The 20,201-nt window shown below is 33.4% G+C and overlaps 1 protein-coding gene across 1 annotated transcript in view; it reads right to left on the bottom strand.

Moving 5' to 3' along the window:
* LOC129231712 (tubulin epsilon chain-like) overlaps positions 1-10,312 on the bottom strand; it is an 86,264-nt gene extending 75,952 nt beyond the window's left edge. Inside the window, exons 1-4 of the mRNA XM_054866075.1 lie at positions 10,123-10,312; positions 8,528-8,583; positions 5,705-5,759; positions 958-979 (exon numbers count right to left, since the gene is read on the bottom strand). Coding sequence (XP_054722050.1) covers positions 958-979; positions 5,705-5,759; positions 8,528-8,552 — 102 coding nt within the window. The 5' untranslated portion in view covers positions 8,553-8,583; positions 10,123-10,312. The remainder of the gene's footprint in view (positions 1-957; positions 980-5,704; positions 5,760-8,527; positions 8,584-10,122) is intronic.
* Between the last annotated feature and the right edge of the window lie 9,889 nt (positions 10,313-20,201).

Below are 20,201 nucleotides of genomic sequence, written 5' to 3'. Positions count from 1 at the left end.
AGCTTGGGAAAATAGGAGACTTGGGTCTGGCTTAAAGCAGAATGATCAAATCAGAATTCTCCAAACTGAAACTAGCAATGGATTTTTAATCTTATGATTCAGAGAGCTCCAGTATATCAAATTCTTTTAATTTTCATATTAAAATTGGATTGGTGTACAAAGTAGCATGAGTGCCACTTTTCTTACAGTTGACAGCTGAAACACAAAACCTGCCAGCCAGCTGGTGAGTAAAGTATGTTGAGTTCTTAAGTCGTGAGTGGTTTCTATAAGTAGGATAAAAGGTATTGCATAATTTTGCATTTCTTGTTAAGTTTGGCAATAATGAAATGAAAAATATTTTATTGCTTTGACTATGCAAATAGATGCTTATTGATTAGAAGGGTTTATGTTGATTCAGGATTATGTATGATAGGTTATGGTTTCTTGTCTAATATAAACTGCTCATTGATTGTGGAAGGTGTTTATGGTGTTTTAGATTATTTATAAGGAGTGAATAAGTTTTTTTCCCCTTAAAATTCATTTTATGTTACTACCCTGAAAATCCGCAAGTTGACACATGAAGCTTTTACAAAATATTTGGTGCTTCAGTAATTTTCAGTAGTGTGGAGAAACTTCTTGTTGGACCACAGAGGAACGGTCTCAATTATTTTAATATGATTTGATAATTATTTTAATGATATTTTTAATTTTAATTAATGACTAGCATACAGAGCCTATGGTCCTACAAATCCTATAACCAAATCACATGGTAAAGTTATATTGAACAAGATTTATTTCAGAAAGAGTTATTTTAGTAGTACAGAGTAATTTGCAGAAATCTCGAACTTTAATTTTACAAACTATTTTCAACAAGAGCTACAGTAAATAAATGGTAATCCTCTTTTAAAGCAAGTTATCTTAGTCTACAATTTGTTGCAGTTTTTAAAAATTTTTGGTCTTAAAGAAAAAACTTAGGACAGCCTTTTTACAGACCAAGAACCTGGGGGTATGTTAGGCCTGACTAACCTATCCCAAGTAATTTAAAAACTTGTTATTTTTCTCTTTAATTTTAATAACTATAACATTATTCTAATTGCGTGAAATGTAAACATTCAGTTCATGGTACACATATTTGGGAATAATTATAAAAAATAATAGCAAAAACAAGCAAAGGTATATTTTACTAAATTAATTATACTGTAAGACTTATTTGGTATCTGCACTTTTTAACAATAAACATTTAGAAATTTTCTTCTAAAATTCTGCAAACGATTAAAAACCAAAATATGTAAATACATGCTATAATAAAGATCTTGGATTCAGGGATGGAACTAGAGGGGGGGGGCTAGGGCTAAGGTGGCAATGGACCCTCCCAAAACCTTGTGATTATAAAAAAAAAATTTAAGAAGTAAAAAAAAAAACATTACGAGAAGAAAACAAATTTAACGCAAGTGTTTAACTTTAAAGGAAAAGATCTCAGTTGGGAGAGAAATTATATCCCTATGCTTGAAACAGAACAATTATTCAAAATTTTGCTCCATCGTTTACATCATTTCCTGGTTCTGACCTTTAGACACTGGGACATCCTTTAAATTCTGCTGTCCTCAGAACATACCTAGTGCTAATAAAACCAAAGAGAGCCCAAATTTTCGTTTTTATGGCTTAAATTTTGAAACTTTTCTGGGGGAGAGCCACTTTAATTTGGAAAAATTTTCAACAGAGATTGGCTTACCCAGTCCCTATCCCTTCATTTTTATATAAAAGTGGCTTAGATGGTCTTTTTTGGGAGGTTTCAATTACAAGAGATTTTTGATAGCCCCCCCCCCCCCCCCCGGTTAATATTGTGATGATAGCTTTAGAATGAGGCTTTTGGAGGGAGCGCTCAGAAATCTACCATTCCTTTCTCCAATTTGTCCGAAAAAAGCTTAAAATTGGATTTTTAAAGCCTCAAAAGCAAAATATTTCCAAGAAGGGGAGATTCCAAGCATCTTCACTCTCCCTTTAATGTCAGCAAACATTGACTAAAGGTGCATTTTTATGCTTGACAGCAGAAGAGCACTCACCACCTCTCCTAATTTCTCAACTTATAACGGCAGAATATTTCGGTTTCCAAGGGTTATTTTTTCCAAAATTTTTTCCATTGTCACATAATTATATGGAAACATAATTTTAAAAAAAATCATTCTTGAGTAACTATTTGCACCTAAAATGCACAGAAAATGCCATTTTGAGATAAAATTGATCTTTTTATTTAAAAAAAAATTTTTGAATGGTTTTTGACGAATTTCTATGGTTACTGTGAGTGTGTTTTTTTTTTAATTCACTTAATGTTACAAAAGGAATTTGGAGCCACTTTACAATGTATGGTAGTTTTAAAGAGCTAAACAGATCAGCATTGATTTTTTCACACCAAAAATTTTGCATTTCAGACAAAAAACACAATTTGCAGATCATATATGTTTATAGCTTATTATAGGAAAATGTCGGTAAACAGAAGCACCAATTCAAACATACATAGCATTTTTTAAAACTGAAAAATAACAACTATTGACTAATATATGAAGTAGAATATTTTTTAAAAAATACCCCAAAAATGCAAAAACATTATTTATTTTAGTAGCTTATGCGTTCTGCTGCATATTACATAAATTTCAGTTTTTGGTGTCAAAGCAAATGTTAGAAGTGTTTTATTCATTATTTTAAGTTATGTATTGAAACAATATTACTTTTAGAATCTACAGTTTTTTTCAGAACTGAAAAAGTTTCATTACTGACAGAGTTATGAGGAAAATAAAAAGTACTAGGCGATCATCTTTGATCCGCCATTATGGATAGAAGCTCACATGGGAACTTTTCAAGATCCGTTCTATACATGTTCAGGAACTAATCTTGAAAAATTCAGCTAATTATAATTTTGTGGTGCATGGACCCTATTTTTGGCCTAAATTTACTGGGCTAATATTGAACTGGAATTTTATTATGAATTGAAGAATCTAGTTGTGTTTTAGATTGTGAAAGTTGTAAACTGCTATCTTTCGTGCATGCGCAGTGAGAAATTGCTTTAAATGTCCATATTTAATCAAATTTTCAACATTTTAACTTCAAATTTTAGAATTATACTTCTCTTTTATGCTGTCTTTTCTGAAAATTTGATAAGCTTTAATAAAAATTTTGCATGTTACGAGCCAAAAACCTTTAAATAAAATTTGTAATTCCGAAAGAAATGCTTATTTCTTCATGAATGTCAGTGATACTTTCTCAAAAGTATGTGAAATAATTGAACATAGCATGCTAACTATTTTCAAAAATTTACAACTTATTCTCAGCTATTTACAATGAATGCTGATCAAAACACATTTTTGTTTTCCTCAATTTATTACTGATCTCTATAACGTGATGTAACTCTTACTAGAAAAGGACAGTAGGGGCATACTTTCTATGGGACAAAAGTTACAAAGCAATTGATCTCTTATTTCTTGAGAAATCCTTAAAAATGTGAATTTTTGAAAGTGTCCCAATACTTTCGGTTGGATAGTGTAGCTCCCATCTTTTAAAATAATTTACATATTTGCAAGATGTGAAGAGTATGAAATATTAAACATAGCATGCAATTTTGGGGAAAGTACATGCTTGATGTTAGCAAGTGTCCAAAAATAGATTTTAATTGAATGAGTAATTAATTCTGAAAATTCATTTTAGTAAAAGTCCTTAAAAAGTCAATTTCTTCAATCTCTAAATTTGATGCCAATTTTTCCAAAAACAAAAAAAGGATGGAACTGATGTGATATACCCCACCCTTGGCGACTTTTCCCTGTTGGCACCAAGAAAGCGTCGCCAAGAAAACGATGTATGACATATGTCATACATCGTTCTTAGCGATGCTTTTTTAGCGTCAACAGGAAAAAATCAGATAAAAAAACATGATCAAAGCACTTCAGAACACAATATATATAAAAACAACATAAAAGCACAACAAAAAACATCACGAATATATGCTTCAAAAATGTACAGGGCTGGGGATTTTTGTAAACATATTAAAATACAATGAAATAAATTATTGTATTAATTACAAGTCGAAATTAATGCATTAATTTTTTTTTCATCATTTCTCCGGGATACGAGCCCTCGGTCTCATAGTACTTTCGTAATGAGACCTCGGCTCGCCGGCCCTGCCTCGGTCTCATTACGAAAGTACTATGAGACCTCTGGCTCGCCAGGACCTCGCTCCGCTCGGTCCGTTATCCCTCCGACTGTTAATATACATTACAGTCGGAGTATGGTCACAGTTATGTATATTTTCATGGAGACACCCAAGGGTGGCTCCTTCCGTTCAGTGTACAATAATGACACAGTTTTAAGTGTGAAATATGCACCATTATTGTGCAGATTTATTAATAAAATTCAGCATTTTTAAGAGTACAACCAAAAGAACTTTCAATTGTTAACATAAAATTCAGTACCTAAAGGAGGCACGTTAATAGAATGTCTGAATAATTCGTGGCATCGATAAGAATTAACTTTTAGAACAAAATAACCGTACTATTTCTGTAAAATTAATTTACATACAGTAAAAATAAAGTTAAAAACTACAAGAACCCCTCAAGGATTTGTAAAAACAAAGAATTTTGTAAGTGAGAGGTTTTTTTTGAATTCTAAAATAAAGAACTTACCTTTTTATATGGTATAAATATTCACACTCAGTCTAAAACAATACATCATATGACAATGGCACGTTACAGATACACACCACGTTGGAGTTAACTTTTAATTAACCTTCAAGTTTGAAGAAACTGGCATTTTCTAATGTTTTTACTTCAAAACACAACTACTGAATTTAAACTAACACAAAATAAGCATTCCTGTAAGCAGACTTAGATAAATTGAAAAGCTTTCTGCGAACACAAATCTTAACTGAAAAATTTTCTGCAAATAATTATTTTGCCTAACTCACCCTTGAATAAAAAATTAAATTTATATTCAAATAAGAAAGAGACAAAAAAAAAGTGCTTTAAATCAATTAATTTTTTTTATAATAACATATAGTTTGCTTATTTTTCACCAACTGAAGAAAACTGCCAAAGTCATTATTTTTTTTACACGTGTGCTTTAAAAGGCTTTTGGAAAAAGGCTTTTACAGAAACAAACTCTGGGATTTTCTTAAAAATTCCCTTTAAAAAAGAAAATGTTTTTTTTTTTTTTTTTTTTTTTTAAATTAACGTTAGCAATTTGAAAAAAAATTTCTGCAGAGCCAAAAAATTTTCTGCGAACGCAGTTTGCGCGTTCGTCTATATTATGCAAGACTGCCTGTAAGGTATATTGCACGAAACAACACCACGTATCTCTCCTGCATGAAACCCAAACAACCCAAGTAAACAAGTTTGAACAGATCTGTAAGATTGCCTTCGGGTTGCTAAACACAGGTTAGTTTGGCCAGGGATGCCATGCATAAAAAATTATCGCCTCATTGGCGAGAAAAATATTTTAATTTTGTGCATGTCGCCAAATGGGGGGGTATATCACATCTGTACCAAAAGGATTTTCCATAAAAATTCGGGATTTCACATTACAGTAAAAGAGTAAATTTGAGAAACTATGGGGGGGGGGGGGGGGGGGAGGGACAACTTGGAGCTATTTAAAAGTAATTTTAAGTGAAAAAAGTAAGCAACTGAAGCAACAGTTATAAAAATACAAATGACATACAGAAGAAACTTCTTGATTTTGATACTCTTGAAGAGCTATATCCCAAAAGCGACATCCTATCTGGTTTCCACACTGACCAACTGAAACAAAGATGCAGAGTTAGAAAAAAAATAACATCATTCATTTTAATTTTGGCAAAATTGTTTGTCATTTTTTAAATGCATTAGGTTTATAGCATTACTATCTGTCAGGTTTATAGACCATAATCCATCACTGATGTTTCTTACTACAATTTTTTTCATGGATTTGTCTCAAGCTTCTTGATAGCAAAAGTGAACTAAAAAGTAAAGATTGCAATAAGAAAAATCTGCATAAAATCTCCATCCTTATTCTAAAAGTATATTTACTGACCAGTCCAACAGTGTGGCCTGGAGAAAAAATCAAGACATTTTATTATTATTTTTTTAATTTGCTTTCGAAAACATCTCTAATGAGTTCATTATACACTGAAAAAGACTTATAATTATTATGACTAAATTATTTAGTCATTAAGACTAAAAAATAAATTCATTTGTTTGAAGGGCATTTAATCGATTGCTGAAATTGAAACAGCTTTGTTACTTGTGTTATTGTTGTGGAACTCATAACGGGAGCTACCCCATAAGAGGAAACTTTTTCGAAAGAAGAAATATAAAATTAGAATAGAAATTATTAGAATAGCTTAGATTAGAAACTCAAAAGTTTTTCTTTTAAGAATCCTCAATTTCTTGCAGGATGCAAAAGAAGTGAAATTTCAAACAACATTTTTCAGCAAAAAAAAAAAAAAAAATGTTTGATATTGGCATGTTTCCAAAACATGCATTCTGAAAATCCAAGGTGGGAAAATACAAAAAATATGGAAAAATGGACTGAAAATAAAAGAGAATTTTGAATCTTTTCAGATTTATAGGAAATATAAAAGCACTGCAAGGCCATAAAAAGACAAAAAGGGGGAAATTTTTACAAAACAAACAAAAAGCTGGAATTCCAGCAAAAGCCGGGAGAATCTCATTCCTGTATCATTTAAATTTTAATTAATTAGGGAGGTGCCAGTTTTTCTTGCATGCCCAAGTCGGATTTTATTTCTAGGCTGACCCTGCATTACCAGGCATACTACCACCAAAGTTTTAGTATAGACTATTAACACTGAAAAAATTCCCCGATTTCTGTATTTTATCGGTGTCCTAGATGTACTTAATTCTTTAGACCAATTTTATTTTCTAAGATGTTCATTAACTTAAGGCACTGCTGAAAATAAATGATAATTTTTATGAGTCTCTTGAATCAACTCGGATGCAAAGGACAAAATTTTCAAGTCGATTGAGAGCGGAAAAATGAGAAATATACCCCCAAAATAAGTCCCCAACTACACAATTAGACAAATAAGGAGGTTAAAAATAATGCTAAACACAAAATTATAAATATCTAAAAGATAGAAGGAGTTAATGATAGATGGGAGCGAGTATTATAGCAGCGGATGTAACGGGATTTCGAAATGTGTGGAAATATTGGGACTGACGGGAAAAAGTAACAAACGGCTAACAAGGAGACTTTATGGTCTCAGAAAGTCAGATCGGGCTGAAATTCAGCAGATAAGTAGAACTCCTTGAGAGTGTCTACAAAGTAAAGTAATAAAGCGTACTAGCCAGAACATTCCGAGAAAACAGACTCTAAAGTTTTATGCGCAGCTTACATATACTAGTAGAGATTTCTTACCTGCAACATCTCAGTGGCTGTGCGGTCAGTGAGCTGCATTCCCGCGCTGTTGGTCCGGGTCCGACCCCCCCCCCCCCCCAACATTTTTTTAATATAAATTTATAATGCGACTGTGACATCTGGTTGAAATTTGAATTGATGAAAATACTTTATTTTTAAATACGTAATGTATTTTTAATAGAGAAAATAGAGATAAATTCAATAGGTTATACGTTTTATTTGAATTGCCACGGCACCAAATTTGGGGTAGGACTAAAATGATCAATTGTCCAACGTTTTGAAGTACACCAGGCATACCGAATGATTTTATTAAAAATTGGCAATGACAGGTGATGGACTATTGATTGTATTTTTATGCAGTCTTCATGGGTATTTTTCTTTTTTCAATAAGAGATACGCACAATTTTGTATAAGCTATATTAGATTCTTTACCTGTCTATAAAATAGACGTCGCAAGGTTGAACAAAGGAGGTACAGTTTGGTGAAAAAAAGAATTCTTCAAGAGGTATCGAACCCGGGATGGATTGCACGGGAATCCAGTACGCTAACCACATAGCCACCGAGTTGCTGCCAGCAAAAATCTCTACTAGTGTACATAAGCTGCGAGTAAAACATTAGAGGATGTTTTCTCGGACTGTTCTGGCTAGTATGCTTTAGTACTTTTCTGTATGAACACTCTCAAGGGGTACTACTAATCTGCTGAATTTCTCCCAGATCTGAATTTCCAAGACCGTATGGTCTCCTTGTAAGATGTGCAAATTTCGCACCTAATTCCTAGAACTTGACAAATATGCATGTTTTTAAACCCAAAAATGCATGACCAGATATCAGTTTCCATGACTTTTTAGCATTTTTTTTTCTGAAAATCACCACTTTTCATGATCATTTTCGATCATAGTCCAAATCCATGACTTTCCCTATGTGCGGATACCCTGTTAGTATCTCAAAAAGTATTCACGATATCAACAAAAATTTTCACATGGATAATTGTGATGGCAAATGGAACAAATAAAAAAAAAAATATAATTTGAAATCTGAGACCATGGGTTTAGTTTTCATTTGCGGCTGGATGATTTGATATGAAATGACCCAAGCTTTTTAAAAAAATGTACATATATATTATTTTTCAAATGACATACAGTGAATAAAATACCTTGAACAAAAATGGACTGAGGCATTTTCCAGACTTCGGAACATATGGCTATAATTCTGAAAAAGAAAAATCATATAATGTTTCAATATACATTCGAATAAACAGATAATGTGATACTTGCTCTTCATTAAATATGACTATGAATAACATATGAAACATAAGATCAAAAAAATGAATCATATTTAATAGGTACTGTGAGAAAATCTAAAATGTATAAATTTTCAGCTTTTTTTGGCCATAAAAGGGAGATATTTTTACAGGTCAACCACTAAGTCATTGCTTTATTTATTCCCATTTTGTTCAAAATTTGGTAGTGATACAGTGAGTGTTTACATTTTGTATACCTTTTAGGATGATGTAGCCTTGATTATTGATTTGTACTGTTATGAGTTCAATGATTTTCTTTTTTTAGCCCATGGGGGACGAAAGACACAAATATGAATCAGCGCTAGATGCTCTTTAGATCTGAACAACGCTTCCTTGCGTTTGGGCGAATCCTACGCAGCTGGCGGATGACGTTTTTTTTGCATCATTCTTTTGGAACGGATTATCAACTATCAGATAGTGTTACTTAACCATGTTTCATTCAAAAAATTACTGTCGCACTTTCTTTCTCTGATGTCAGAATGGGGTCTGTCAAGAGTCTGAATGTAAATACGAATGGTTTTTCTTTTGAAAGCTGTATATAAATTTCTTATGTACATAAAACATTTAAAGTTTTATTTATATTTTATTTGGAGGGGAGGGGGGGAGACACTATGATTTACCAAGCCGTGTGACACCTGTGCTAGGAATCTCCATTGCTTGTAACACCAAAATACGTGCCTGTATTTTTTGTTGCTATTTCGCTTTTTTTCTGGCATATGATAAACTTACTAGTTCATCAAGTCAATAACTAAAACAATATGTCAATTTCTTACATGTTTTGGGAGAAATGAAGGTCAAATTCTTCCCACCTTCATTGTTAAACGAGATTAGATTGACACACTGGTAATTTAACAGTAGTGTGAAAAATTAAGAGATTAAAACGGCAGCAACCCTGGACCAGTGTCTGTACATCGGAGCAGTATCAATGCATCGGTTTAGAGAAAAATTTTAAACGGATCTAAAGATGTGGGATGAAAGCTGGTATTTGGCAATGCATTGCCCAGCTGTAGTTCCAGGTCATCTCAACATTTTATGTGGGGGGGGGGGACGTCACAAGTTATACATTCAATGCAAATTATACCAAAACACAGTCAAAACTACGTCCACTAATGTGTAAATTAAATAATTTCTCAAAGCCAGGGTGGTCATTTGCACCCTCCTGACAAGCCTGATTAAAAGTTAAATCCTGTATTTAAGTTTATATTGATAAATAATAATTCTGCATCTACATCACAAATAACAAAAATTTGAGAAAATTATTCAATTTTGGGAAAGATTTAAAATAGTTTTAAAGATTGTTCATAAAGTGTAAAGTAATCACAATAAGACATAAAAACTGTTAAACAATTGAAGAATAATCTGCTTTCAAAATCTGCATCTCTTTTAAATTTTGATTTAAAAAATATATAAATAGCTAAAACATCACAAGATATGGATTCAATACTAACAAGTAGGAAGTTTCATAGATAAAACAATGGTCTTCGATCCTCAGAACAGCAAAGGAAATTTATTAATCAGATCCGACACAAGAATGAATTTTTTAAGATTTTGACTTCTTCGTGTTAACTCTTGTTTAAAAGGGAAAAAAGGCAAAATTATTAGAATTGAAAGAAATATTACTAAGGAAAGAAATTCAACTACCGCGCCGAGAATGCACTTTTAGAAGGATAGATGTTTTTTAAAAAACAGTATCAGATCTGCAGTTTGTCGGCTTTGCCTGTGCTCCATCAAAGAATGCTTCTTCTTCTTGGGTTTAAAATCCCAAACATATAGGTTGCGTTCGACGTGCTCAACCGGTCGACCGGTGTCAAACCGATAGCTAACCGCAGCGTTCTTGAGTGCCTCCGGTTAACTGGTTGCTTATTCTATGAGCCTCACCGGTCGATCTACCGGCTAACCGCAACTTAAGCTGGTTCAGTCGATGAAGCATTGGTTCGTGAACAACTACCGGTCGCTTTGGTCGTGCTCGTCGAACGTAAGCATAATGATCAGGACTGCGTACGTAGCGCTTTGCCTCCATTACATATATTTGTAAAATTTCATGAAAAAAACTGATATTAAGAAAAATTTTGTTATATTGATGTAAAACTCCAAAATGAAGAAAAGGAGAATATGTAAAGTAGGAGACTCTCTTCTGTCACGGATAAAAGGAGCTCCCAGACAAGATAACATTAGAACAAGGCCATGATGCCTCTCCCAAGGTTTGAGATTTTGAGGGCATCTTGGTAGAAAATGTAATAAAAATTAAAAGCCGTTAGTAGATAATAAATTTAGATTCTTCGGTTCTTGTTTTTATCGCAATTCCAAATGATATGATCTGAGTTTTCGATTTTTTGGCATTATTTTTGGCTTTTTTGGCAAGTATTACAAAGGGGGGAGTTTGAGTTCCTTAATTTGAAAAGCTTCTCTTTAGTTAGATAGGAATCTGTTAAAATTCTATTTAATTTTTTTCTACTTTTCGATTTTTAATCCATTTGTAATTTTGATTTAATGACTTTTCAACATCTTTGAATTTTCTGTAATATTTTGAGCTATCCCAAATTCTCATCATTTCTTTATTCCTCTCTTTTTTTATAGTATTCCTCTCTTTTTTTATATATAGTATATACATCTTTCCAGGTACTGATAGGAATCATAGGTGTTTCGGGGCACAATTCAGCTTTTTTTGCTAAATTATCGGCTTTTTTGTTCTTCGGGTACCCAGATGATTTTAACCTCTCTGTCTGCTTTGATATTTCAAATAAGTGGTATTTCGTATTGAAAATTAATAATTCTTCGTTTCTATTTTTTTTTTCTTTTAATACTGTTATTGCACTTAGAGATGCGGATAAAATTACCACGGGGGGACTCATGCTTGATAAGGAATTTAGCTATATACCAAATTGCAGTAAGTTCCACGGTATATACTGAGCAATAACACGGTATTTTTAATTTTCTTTCAATCCCTTCATTTTCGTTAAGTATAAAAAAGGCTGTGTTATTTAAATTTGAGCCATCAGTGGCCCTGATTTGATAATTTAGGTATTGTCTTATGAAATCTTCAAAGGATTGTTTTATGATGAAGAGGTTTGGCGTAGAGGTTTGGAATTCTTCTTTGTTCAGAACAAAATCAATAGTATTAGTATCTATATATGTTTTTATAGTTTCCTTGCCTACCAAATTTTCAAGGATTTTAGTTTCTATTTGAATTCTTTCTAGGTCTGTGATTATTTCTGTCATGTATGGTTGATTTTTTTGGATTATTTTGTTTGAAGAGGAGTAGTTTTTGTTCTTTTTGAAGTTTTGCTTGCAGATGAATTTAGTGTAGTTCCATTTAATTCTATTTTTGATATTTTCCGTTTCAGTAACATACCTTGTTAATTTGTTTGATGCAAAGGTGTTCGCTCCGAGGGCTTTGCAAATAGCTTTATTTTCAATTACTTCTATCTGTTTCTTATTTAATTTTGTATCTTTTACTCGTATTATGCTTCCGTATTCAGCCTTGGCTATCATAGTTTGTTTTAAAACTCTGAGTGTGTTTTGATATAGCTAGTGCCAGATTGAAAGCGTCCTATAGCCAACTTATTACATTTAACATTTTCATCATTTTACCATTAAAGGTATCTCGTATGTTCGTTCCATTTTAGATTATTTTGAAACATAATGCCCAGGATTTTATGATTTGTGGACCATTTGATGTTCGATTCCTGTAAGTGAAAGTTATTAGTGTTTTTTCCTTTTTTGGAGAAAGGTCAATCAACATTGTTTTCTCGGTTAATAGTATTACTTTATTTTATTTACTCCATTGTTCGAGGGAAACTAGCTTTTTATTTAGTTTCTCCTCCGCTTCTTCTTTATTTTCCCTGATATGATGATTGTTACATCATATCCGCATAACAGAAGGTTCTTCCATTTTTGATGTAATTACCAATGTCTGACATGAAGCAGTTAAATAGGAAAGGTGAAAGGATAGTTCCTTGTGCTATTCCGTGATTAATGGTCATGCTTTCGGAGGTTTTTTGTTCGAATGTACAGTAATTTTCGGTTAAACAATACGTTTTGGATCCACTTGATGACTTTGTGATCAGTTTTTAGCATGAATTAGTTTTGGAGTCCAGACGTTGTCGAGTCGTAGGCTCCTTTTAATCAAGTTGTACAGGTCGAAGACATAGTCATCTGTATCTGTACCTCTTTCTTTAACGAAACCATAGATGTAGTTAGGGATTAAATTGGTTGCAGTTCTTTTGCTGATTCTGTTTAAGATGATTTTTTCCATTAGTTTGCTCAGATTCTGGGACAGGGTAATTGGCCTGTAACTAAAACCTGGTTTGGATTTTCCCCCAATTTCTTGATAGGAAATACTTTTGTTAGTTTATCTTCTGGAATCTTAGCGCTTTGTATGCTTTGGTTGAAAATGTCTTATCTGTTCTAAACCCTTATCTGGGAGGTGTTTTAGCATTTTATTGGTTATTTGGTCTGAACCGGGGCTTTATTTTTTGTCGTATTTAACGCATATTTTATTTCTTCAACCGTTATCTCATTAGATTTTATGGGTTCTCCTTCTTGTGGGGTGATATTAATTTTGTTAATGACATCATTATTATTTTCTCTATTTGAGAAATGTTTGACAAATAAGTTAGCTTGTTCGTCTGCTTCTGTGATTTTCTTTCCATTACTTTCTATTGTTAAATTGTTCGTTATTGATTCTTGTTCGAGATTCTTTTTAATTCTGTTGACACTTCTGTAGAGTTCTTGGGGGTTGTTAATATTGAAATTCTGTTTTGCCCAAAACCCTCTTTTTGTCTTTTTGATGTTATTTTTGAGGATGACATTTGCTTTTTTGTAATTGATCCAGTCTTCTATTAACATAGTTCTTTTTGCTTTGTGTCGTTTTTTGTCTCTGTCTTTTTTCAATTTGGAGCATCATAGGTTCCACCATATGTTATTATTGTTTTTCTTGAAGAGGACGTTAATTGAATGCAGCTTGATAATTTTTCTAATGTTATTGGTGATAAATTCATAATTATTGTCTATTGACTTAGAGGGGGTAACATAATTGAATTTGTCTTATATTGATTATGAGACTTTTCCAGTTTGTGTGGGATTTGTTAGTGTAAGAGTCATCTCTTCTTTCTATATTTGATTTAACCAAGAAAGGGAAGTGAACGCTATTGCCATGCTCGTCTAACCTTATCCATGAGAAATTATTGACCATAATACTTTCTATGATTGCAAGATCTAATATCCCGTCTTCTATCCCTTTGTTTAGTCTTGTTGGCGCACCGTCATTTAATACAAGTTGGTTATTATCAAGAATCCTATCTTCCAGTTTTCTTCCACTAGGAGATGTAAGTCGGTCCCCTAAACTTTGAATTCTCCTATTGAATTCCCCAACAAAGAAAGATGAGTCGTTTACTAAACTGTTTAGTCCCTCTATTGTGTCCTCTCTGACTCCAGGGGGTCTGTAACAATTAATTATATTACAAGTTTTTTTTTTGTATAGAACTACATTTTACATTGATTGTTTCTATGCCGTTTATTACACAAGGGTTACAGTACGAAGATAGCGTATTTTTGACATATGTGCATAATCCTCCTCCTCAATGAGGAAAATCATTTTTTTTTTACAGTGGACCACATAACCTCTAAGGCCGGGAATTTTATTATCAGTTAACCAGGATTCTTGCAGGCAAATAATGGATGGGTTAGTCCAAGCTATTAGGAATTTAATATAACCAAAGTTGGCGAGAAGTCCACGGATGTTCGAACATAGGATAAAGTTAAACCAAATCATAAGTAACACTAAAGAACAAAGGGGAAAAAAACCCCTAAGAAATATCAATGTCGTTTTCGTGGAAGGCGTCCTGCTCAAAGGGACTTGAAAAAGGTATATCAGGTAGTGGTGGTTCTCCCTCAACGGTATGCTTAAGTTTGAATAATTCGATTTTTAGTTGTTCAATTTCAGAGACTTTCAATGTGCAGTTTTCGCATTGGTGGGGTTTAATTCGACTGTTCAGTGAAACTAAAATTTTTAGTTTCTCAATTTCAGTTCTTAATTCCTTAATTTCTTTATCTTTGTTGTATAGCTTTGTGCTAAGATCCGCAAAAGTGATAGGTGAATTATTATTCTTGTTTTCGGCTTTAGTATTTTTGTTTGTTGGTTCTCTCGGTGTTACTATATTGGCCTAAGTTTTGGTTGTACTGACCGATTTAGGAGCTGGTTGGGTACTTTTTTTAAATTTTTTTCTTTGTAAATTGGGCAATTCTTATCTATCGATATATGTTTTCCTTTACATCTTATGCATTTTGGTTCGTGATCACATTTTTCGTGATCGCCTCATCCACATGTGAGGCATTTCGTTTTCCCTTTACAGTCCTTTTTTTGGTGACCTAAGTTAAGGCAGTTGTAACACACCTATAGTTGTTCTATTAATTTTTGTATTTTGTGTAAGATTCTGCCTATTTTGATTTCTTTTCGTTCTGTTTTTCCAAATTCTTTTACTAATATTACCGGAATTGGTTAATTTGACCCTTTTTTATTAAACCTTATTATTTGAGCGACTTATACGCTATCATTTTGCTAAATATTCCGCAATTTCCTCCAATTTGATTTCTGTATCCACATTTTTAACTATGCACTTTGAAGTAAGGGTTTCGTCTATAATTCTGGATGTAATTTCAGTTTTACAGATTTCTTTAGTTTTGGAGATATTTTTTAACTTTACAATGGTTTTTCAATTTTTATTCGACTGTATATAGGATAGAAGTTACAGTCATTTGCATGTCACAACTTTCCGTTTATTTCGCACTTTTAATACTTTTAACAGCCCTGTATTTCGTAAAATTTTTGAAGTAGAATTTTGAAAATTGGCAGAATTACTTATTTTCTCATATGTGTCCTTCACACGAAATTTCATTAAAATCGAAAAGGATGAGGAGGTCAAGAAGGTGACCAACCTAACATATGGAATTGCACAATGCAAAACATATGGACATTCCTGATTTTTTTCGGTACCTTGCCATTGCGATCCCAGTCTAAGTTTTTGTGTGGAGGTTGAATGATGTTAGAGCTATAAAATATATTTTTTTGAAGAAATTTTAAGGGGGGGGGGGAATGTTTTGAGATATTCAAGGCCAAAAGTCACGGTGAATGACCTTGAAACTTAATCTTGTTGCAAGGAAGTCATGTTTTATACCAATGGAAAGCTCTATTCTTTAGCTTTATGATGGTTTTTTAATTTTTATTCTACTATAATTAAGAGAGAAGTTACAGTCATTTGAATGTCACAACTTTTCGTATTTTTTCGCACTTTTTCAGTTTTTAAACAGTGGCGTAGCTAGGCTGAGGCGGAGGGGGCGGTCCGCTCCGGGCGGCACAATTTTGGGGGCGGTAATTTAACACCTTTGATGTGAAAAAAAAAAATCCAAACAGAGTAACCATTTTTGAATCTATAAAAAGAAGCAAAAGGAAAAAAAACCCTTCGAACTGTAAGGTTTGGGTACGATTAGGAGAAGAAAATGCTACGACGCAAAATATGTGTTTTTCTTATGAACATGAAAGAGCATAATTCCTTATTTTTCTCTCCCTTTACCTTAAGTTACAGATTGAAGGAGCGATAGTGAGAACTCAAGGGATTAAGGTATTTTTAACGAGGAGGTTAGCATAGATATCCGAATTTGGTTGCCTATCAGTGCCAGATCTAGAGAGGGTGGCAAAATGGACCCCAGTCTCGGACAGCAACTTCTACACGCGTCAAATTTAAGTGAGGTGCCAAAGTGGAGAACCAAAAGAGGCCTGTGACCCACATAGAGGTGACCAAAGAGGGTCAAATTTTGAGTTTTTGCCCTTTTATTTCTTAAAACTTCTGGGAGAGAGTCTCCGATCCTCACACCCTTTCTTAATGTCACCAAAGATAAGTAAAGTTGGCAGTTTTAGGTCTTCAATTTTTAAAATTTTCTGGACAGAGAACTGTTTAACTGGTTCGTCTCCTTAACTTGACAAACATGACCTAAAAGTAGATTTTGGGGAGGAGAGTTCATTTTCAAACGATACTCGCCAGGAACTTTTAATCTTCCATTTTTTAACCAAAGACAAGATTTAAAATATTTTTAGACTGGAAAGCTCTCGAGTTTCTCACTTATTTCCCCGTTATCAACGAAGATAGCTTTTAAATTCCTTTTAGAGGGCAAAAACATTCCAGTCGGAACTCCTAAATCATCCTTTTCTTAACGCCTCCAAGCATAGTCTAATACTACATTTTTAGACCTTAAATTTCGAAAAAATTACTGAGAGATAGCATCCCATACCCTCTTCAAACGTCTCACCATATAGCATAAATTATGCCTTTGAAGCTTTAATATCAAAAAGTATCTGAGGCGAGTACTCGAACACTAAACCCTATCTCTTCAGCTAAAACATAATCAAAGATTGCCTAAATTGTGTTTTTAGAACTTCAATTTCGAACATTTCTGAGGAAGATTCTTAAAACATTTAATTCACCTAAGCTGCTCAAAGATAGCCGAAATTTTTGCTTTTAAAACTTTAATTTTGAAAATTTTCCTAGAAAGATACTTCCATGTAGGTTAAAGATTCCCCTCATCTCATCTAATGTCTCCAAAGGAAGCCTATTATTGCTTCTTTAAAACTTAAATTTCAAAAAATTTCCAGTGAATAACCCTTCTTCAAAACCCTTATCCCTCTCTCAACAATGATAGTTTAAAATTTGGTTTTCAGAAATTTCCACAGGAGCGGCCTTCCTTCCGAAAAATAGCCTACAACGCATTTCAATTTCAGGAGAGGAGCCTCCTCCACCCATCTTTTTCCTAACGTTACCAAACAAATCCTCAAGTCGTATTTACAAGACGTGACTTTTGACAAAGTTCCAGGACCGAGTACCTGATTTCACAACTTTTTTGGGACATTATATCACCCAACTCCACCCCTTAAGATCCACGAAGGTATCCTGCAACTGCGTTTTTCAGGCTCCTCTCGCCTTTGATGAGATTATTCCGACCATATTCGGAGAGAGGCCAGAAGCTTCCCCATCACCTTAACGTAATTAAAAGGATGGAATAAAATTGATTTCAATTTTAAAAATATTTCGAATGGGAACCCCGAGCCCTCCTTCCTCCCATAACAGTATCAAAAAGAGCTTACAACTGTGCTTCACAGAGTTCAAATGTCGAAATGCTTTCGTATCGAGCACCTGAACCTTCTTCATTCCCTTAACGTCTCCTACTAAAAAATTGTTATTTTAGAAACTTTAATATTGGAAAATATTCTGAAGAAGCTCCCGACCTGCTAACGTCACGAAAGGCTAAAATTTACTTCAGTTTTGTAGAAGATTTGGGCCCAACCCCCCTTTAATTGCGATTTTTGACATAAATTTAGAAAATTTCTCCGAAAGAGGGACCTGACCCTACATGTTTTTGTTGGAAAAATACCGATTTTTTTCCTTTTTTGCTTCCTTAAAATAAAGTTTTTAGTTTTAAGTTCAATAAATTTTCTATGGTTCAATGTATTAGTTATGTCTGAGCGAAAGGGCGGCAAATAGAGGAACCGCCCCGGGCGGCAGAAACTGCAGCTACGCCATTGCCTGTATTTCGTAAGATTTTTAAAGTAGAATTCTAAAAATTGGCAAGATTACTTATCTTGTCATATATGTCCCTCACATCAAATATCGTTGAAATCGAAGATGGTGAAGTCAAGAAGGTGATTGATCTGACATGGAATTGCCCTAAATATAAGTTAGGGACCTGAGGCCCATATAAAAAGTTAAATTTTGTATTTTTTGACTTGTTTATACTTTATTTCTAACTTTCAAAATCTTAACTCTGCATGTCATTTTGAACATTTTTGCAATTGAAGGTATACATCTCGGACTAACGGTTGCGAAAATAAAGATCTTGCAGGTTAAAACGGAACACCCTATATACGGATTTTCTCGAGAATGGGGACTTTTTTTTTTTTTTACCAGAGCGTGGGGTATCACTTTCGGTTGATCGGGCACTGCGTGCTCAACTAAACTGGGGAAGGGGCATCATATCACCTGTTTTTCCAGGGCAGCAAAAAGCTAGCTTTTCTAAAAAAAAAAAATAAAAAAATATCAGACTTGCTAGCTTTTACTAAAACAGACCAGACAGACCTTTTTTGAAAAACGTTTTCTTTCTTTTTTTTTTTTTTTTTAGTAATATATACCAGGGCTGTGGAGTCGGACGGATTTTGGGGTAAATAAGTCGGAGTCGTTGGAAAACATGCCGACTCCGAGCCTTTTTTTCTCCAGTTTTCACTGACTTTCCTTGCATTAAAAAAAAAAAAAAAACTGACTACAAATTGGTTCGATTTATGTATGAATACCTACGAATAAGAAAACAACTGCCATTAGCAACTAGCTGGCTTCGTTATTTTTCGAACTTACACTTTCTGTAATAGCTACCTCCGCCAATCCGCTAGTTTGCTTATTTTTCTAACTTCCTTTAACTAATAGGAACTGTCAGCGTCAGCAAATATTTTGTTCCCCAATATTTTGTAAGTAGAAGCAGTTCTTGAATCGGGAGTAATCATTTTCAAATAATATATTTTTTTTACTTTGATTTCAGTAATAAAATAGTAAAATAAATGTATCCCTGGGATAGGTTGGGGCCCGTAGCGTTGGTGGAAACTTCTGAGGGGTGGAAAATTCAAATAAGTTGCTGCACGAAAGCTAAAATAAAAAACAACAAATTCTTTTTCAATCTCAAGACTGTTCTATATACTTGTTTCTCGTAAAAGGTATGAAATAAAATCAGTAACGATTTCTTGATTACAGCACTCAATAGAAGTTAATCTTAAAAATCTTTATATTAAGGTTAATTCTAAAGCAGCCGATAAAATTTAAATTCAAAATTGAGCGAAGAAATATAGGTATATTTTCAAAGCTTTTTAAACAAAGCTGTATACCGCTGCATTTCGTGTAAAAGGGCATAGCCGGATTTCTATGTTAAATTTCCCCTTGCGGCTTTTTCGACTCGCACTTGGCGGATCATTTTAGTGTCGAATAAAAATAATTTAGCCAAATTTTCAGCTCTTTATCTTAAACAACCTTCAAGTTTTTCAAAAAAAAAAAAAAATCTGTTTTTACTTTTAAAACTCACTTCCCTCAAAAGTGGAGGTTAAAATCTAAAAAATTCAAAATTCTTCAAACTTGGCTTTTCAGGTGCAGTATCATTTAATACCGAATTTCTGGAAAACCTCTGACAATTCTTTAATAGCTTGTCCCTGCATAATACTGTTGCGTAACTGGTCAACCAATAATATGACTTAAATTTTTCCCTAAGTATCCTTTTCATGGAAAAAATAATTCTGCGTCAAGTCTTCCTATGAATAAAACCTCCCTAGTTTCCCCTAATATTGCATTAATTCTCATTGCACTGCCACAAAGCGTGATTGTGCCAGTCGTTGCAGTATTTCCCCTGGTAAGGATATGTTTTTAAATTTTATCGTTACCTAAATGTTTCGTTTGCACAATACAATTTTTATTGCGTGTAGATATCACGAATTACGTCTATG

This window comes from Uloborus diversus, chromosome 10 (assembly GCF_026930045.1).
Source record: "Uloborus diversus isolate 005 chromosome 10, Udiv.v.3.1, whole genome shotgun sequence".
Lineage (NCBI taxonomy): Eukaryota > Metazoa > Arthropoda > Arachnida > Araneae > Uloboridae > Uloborus > Uloborus diversus.
Note: the sequence above shows the minus strand (reverse complement) of the source record. Positions and strands in the feature narration are given on the sequence as shown.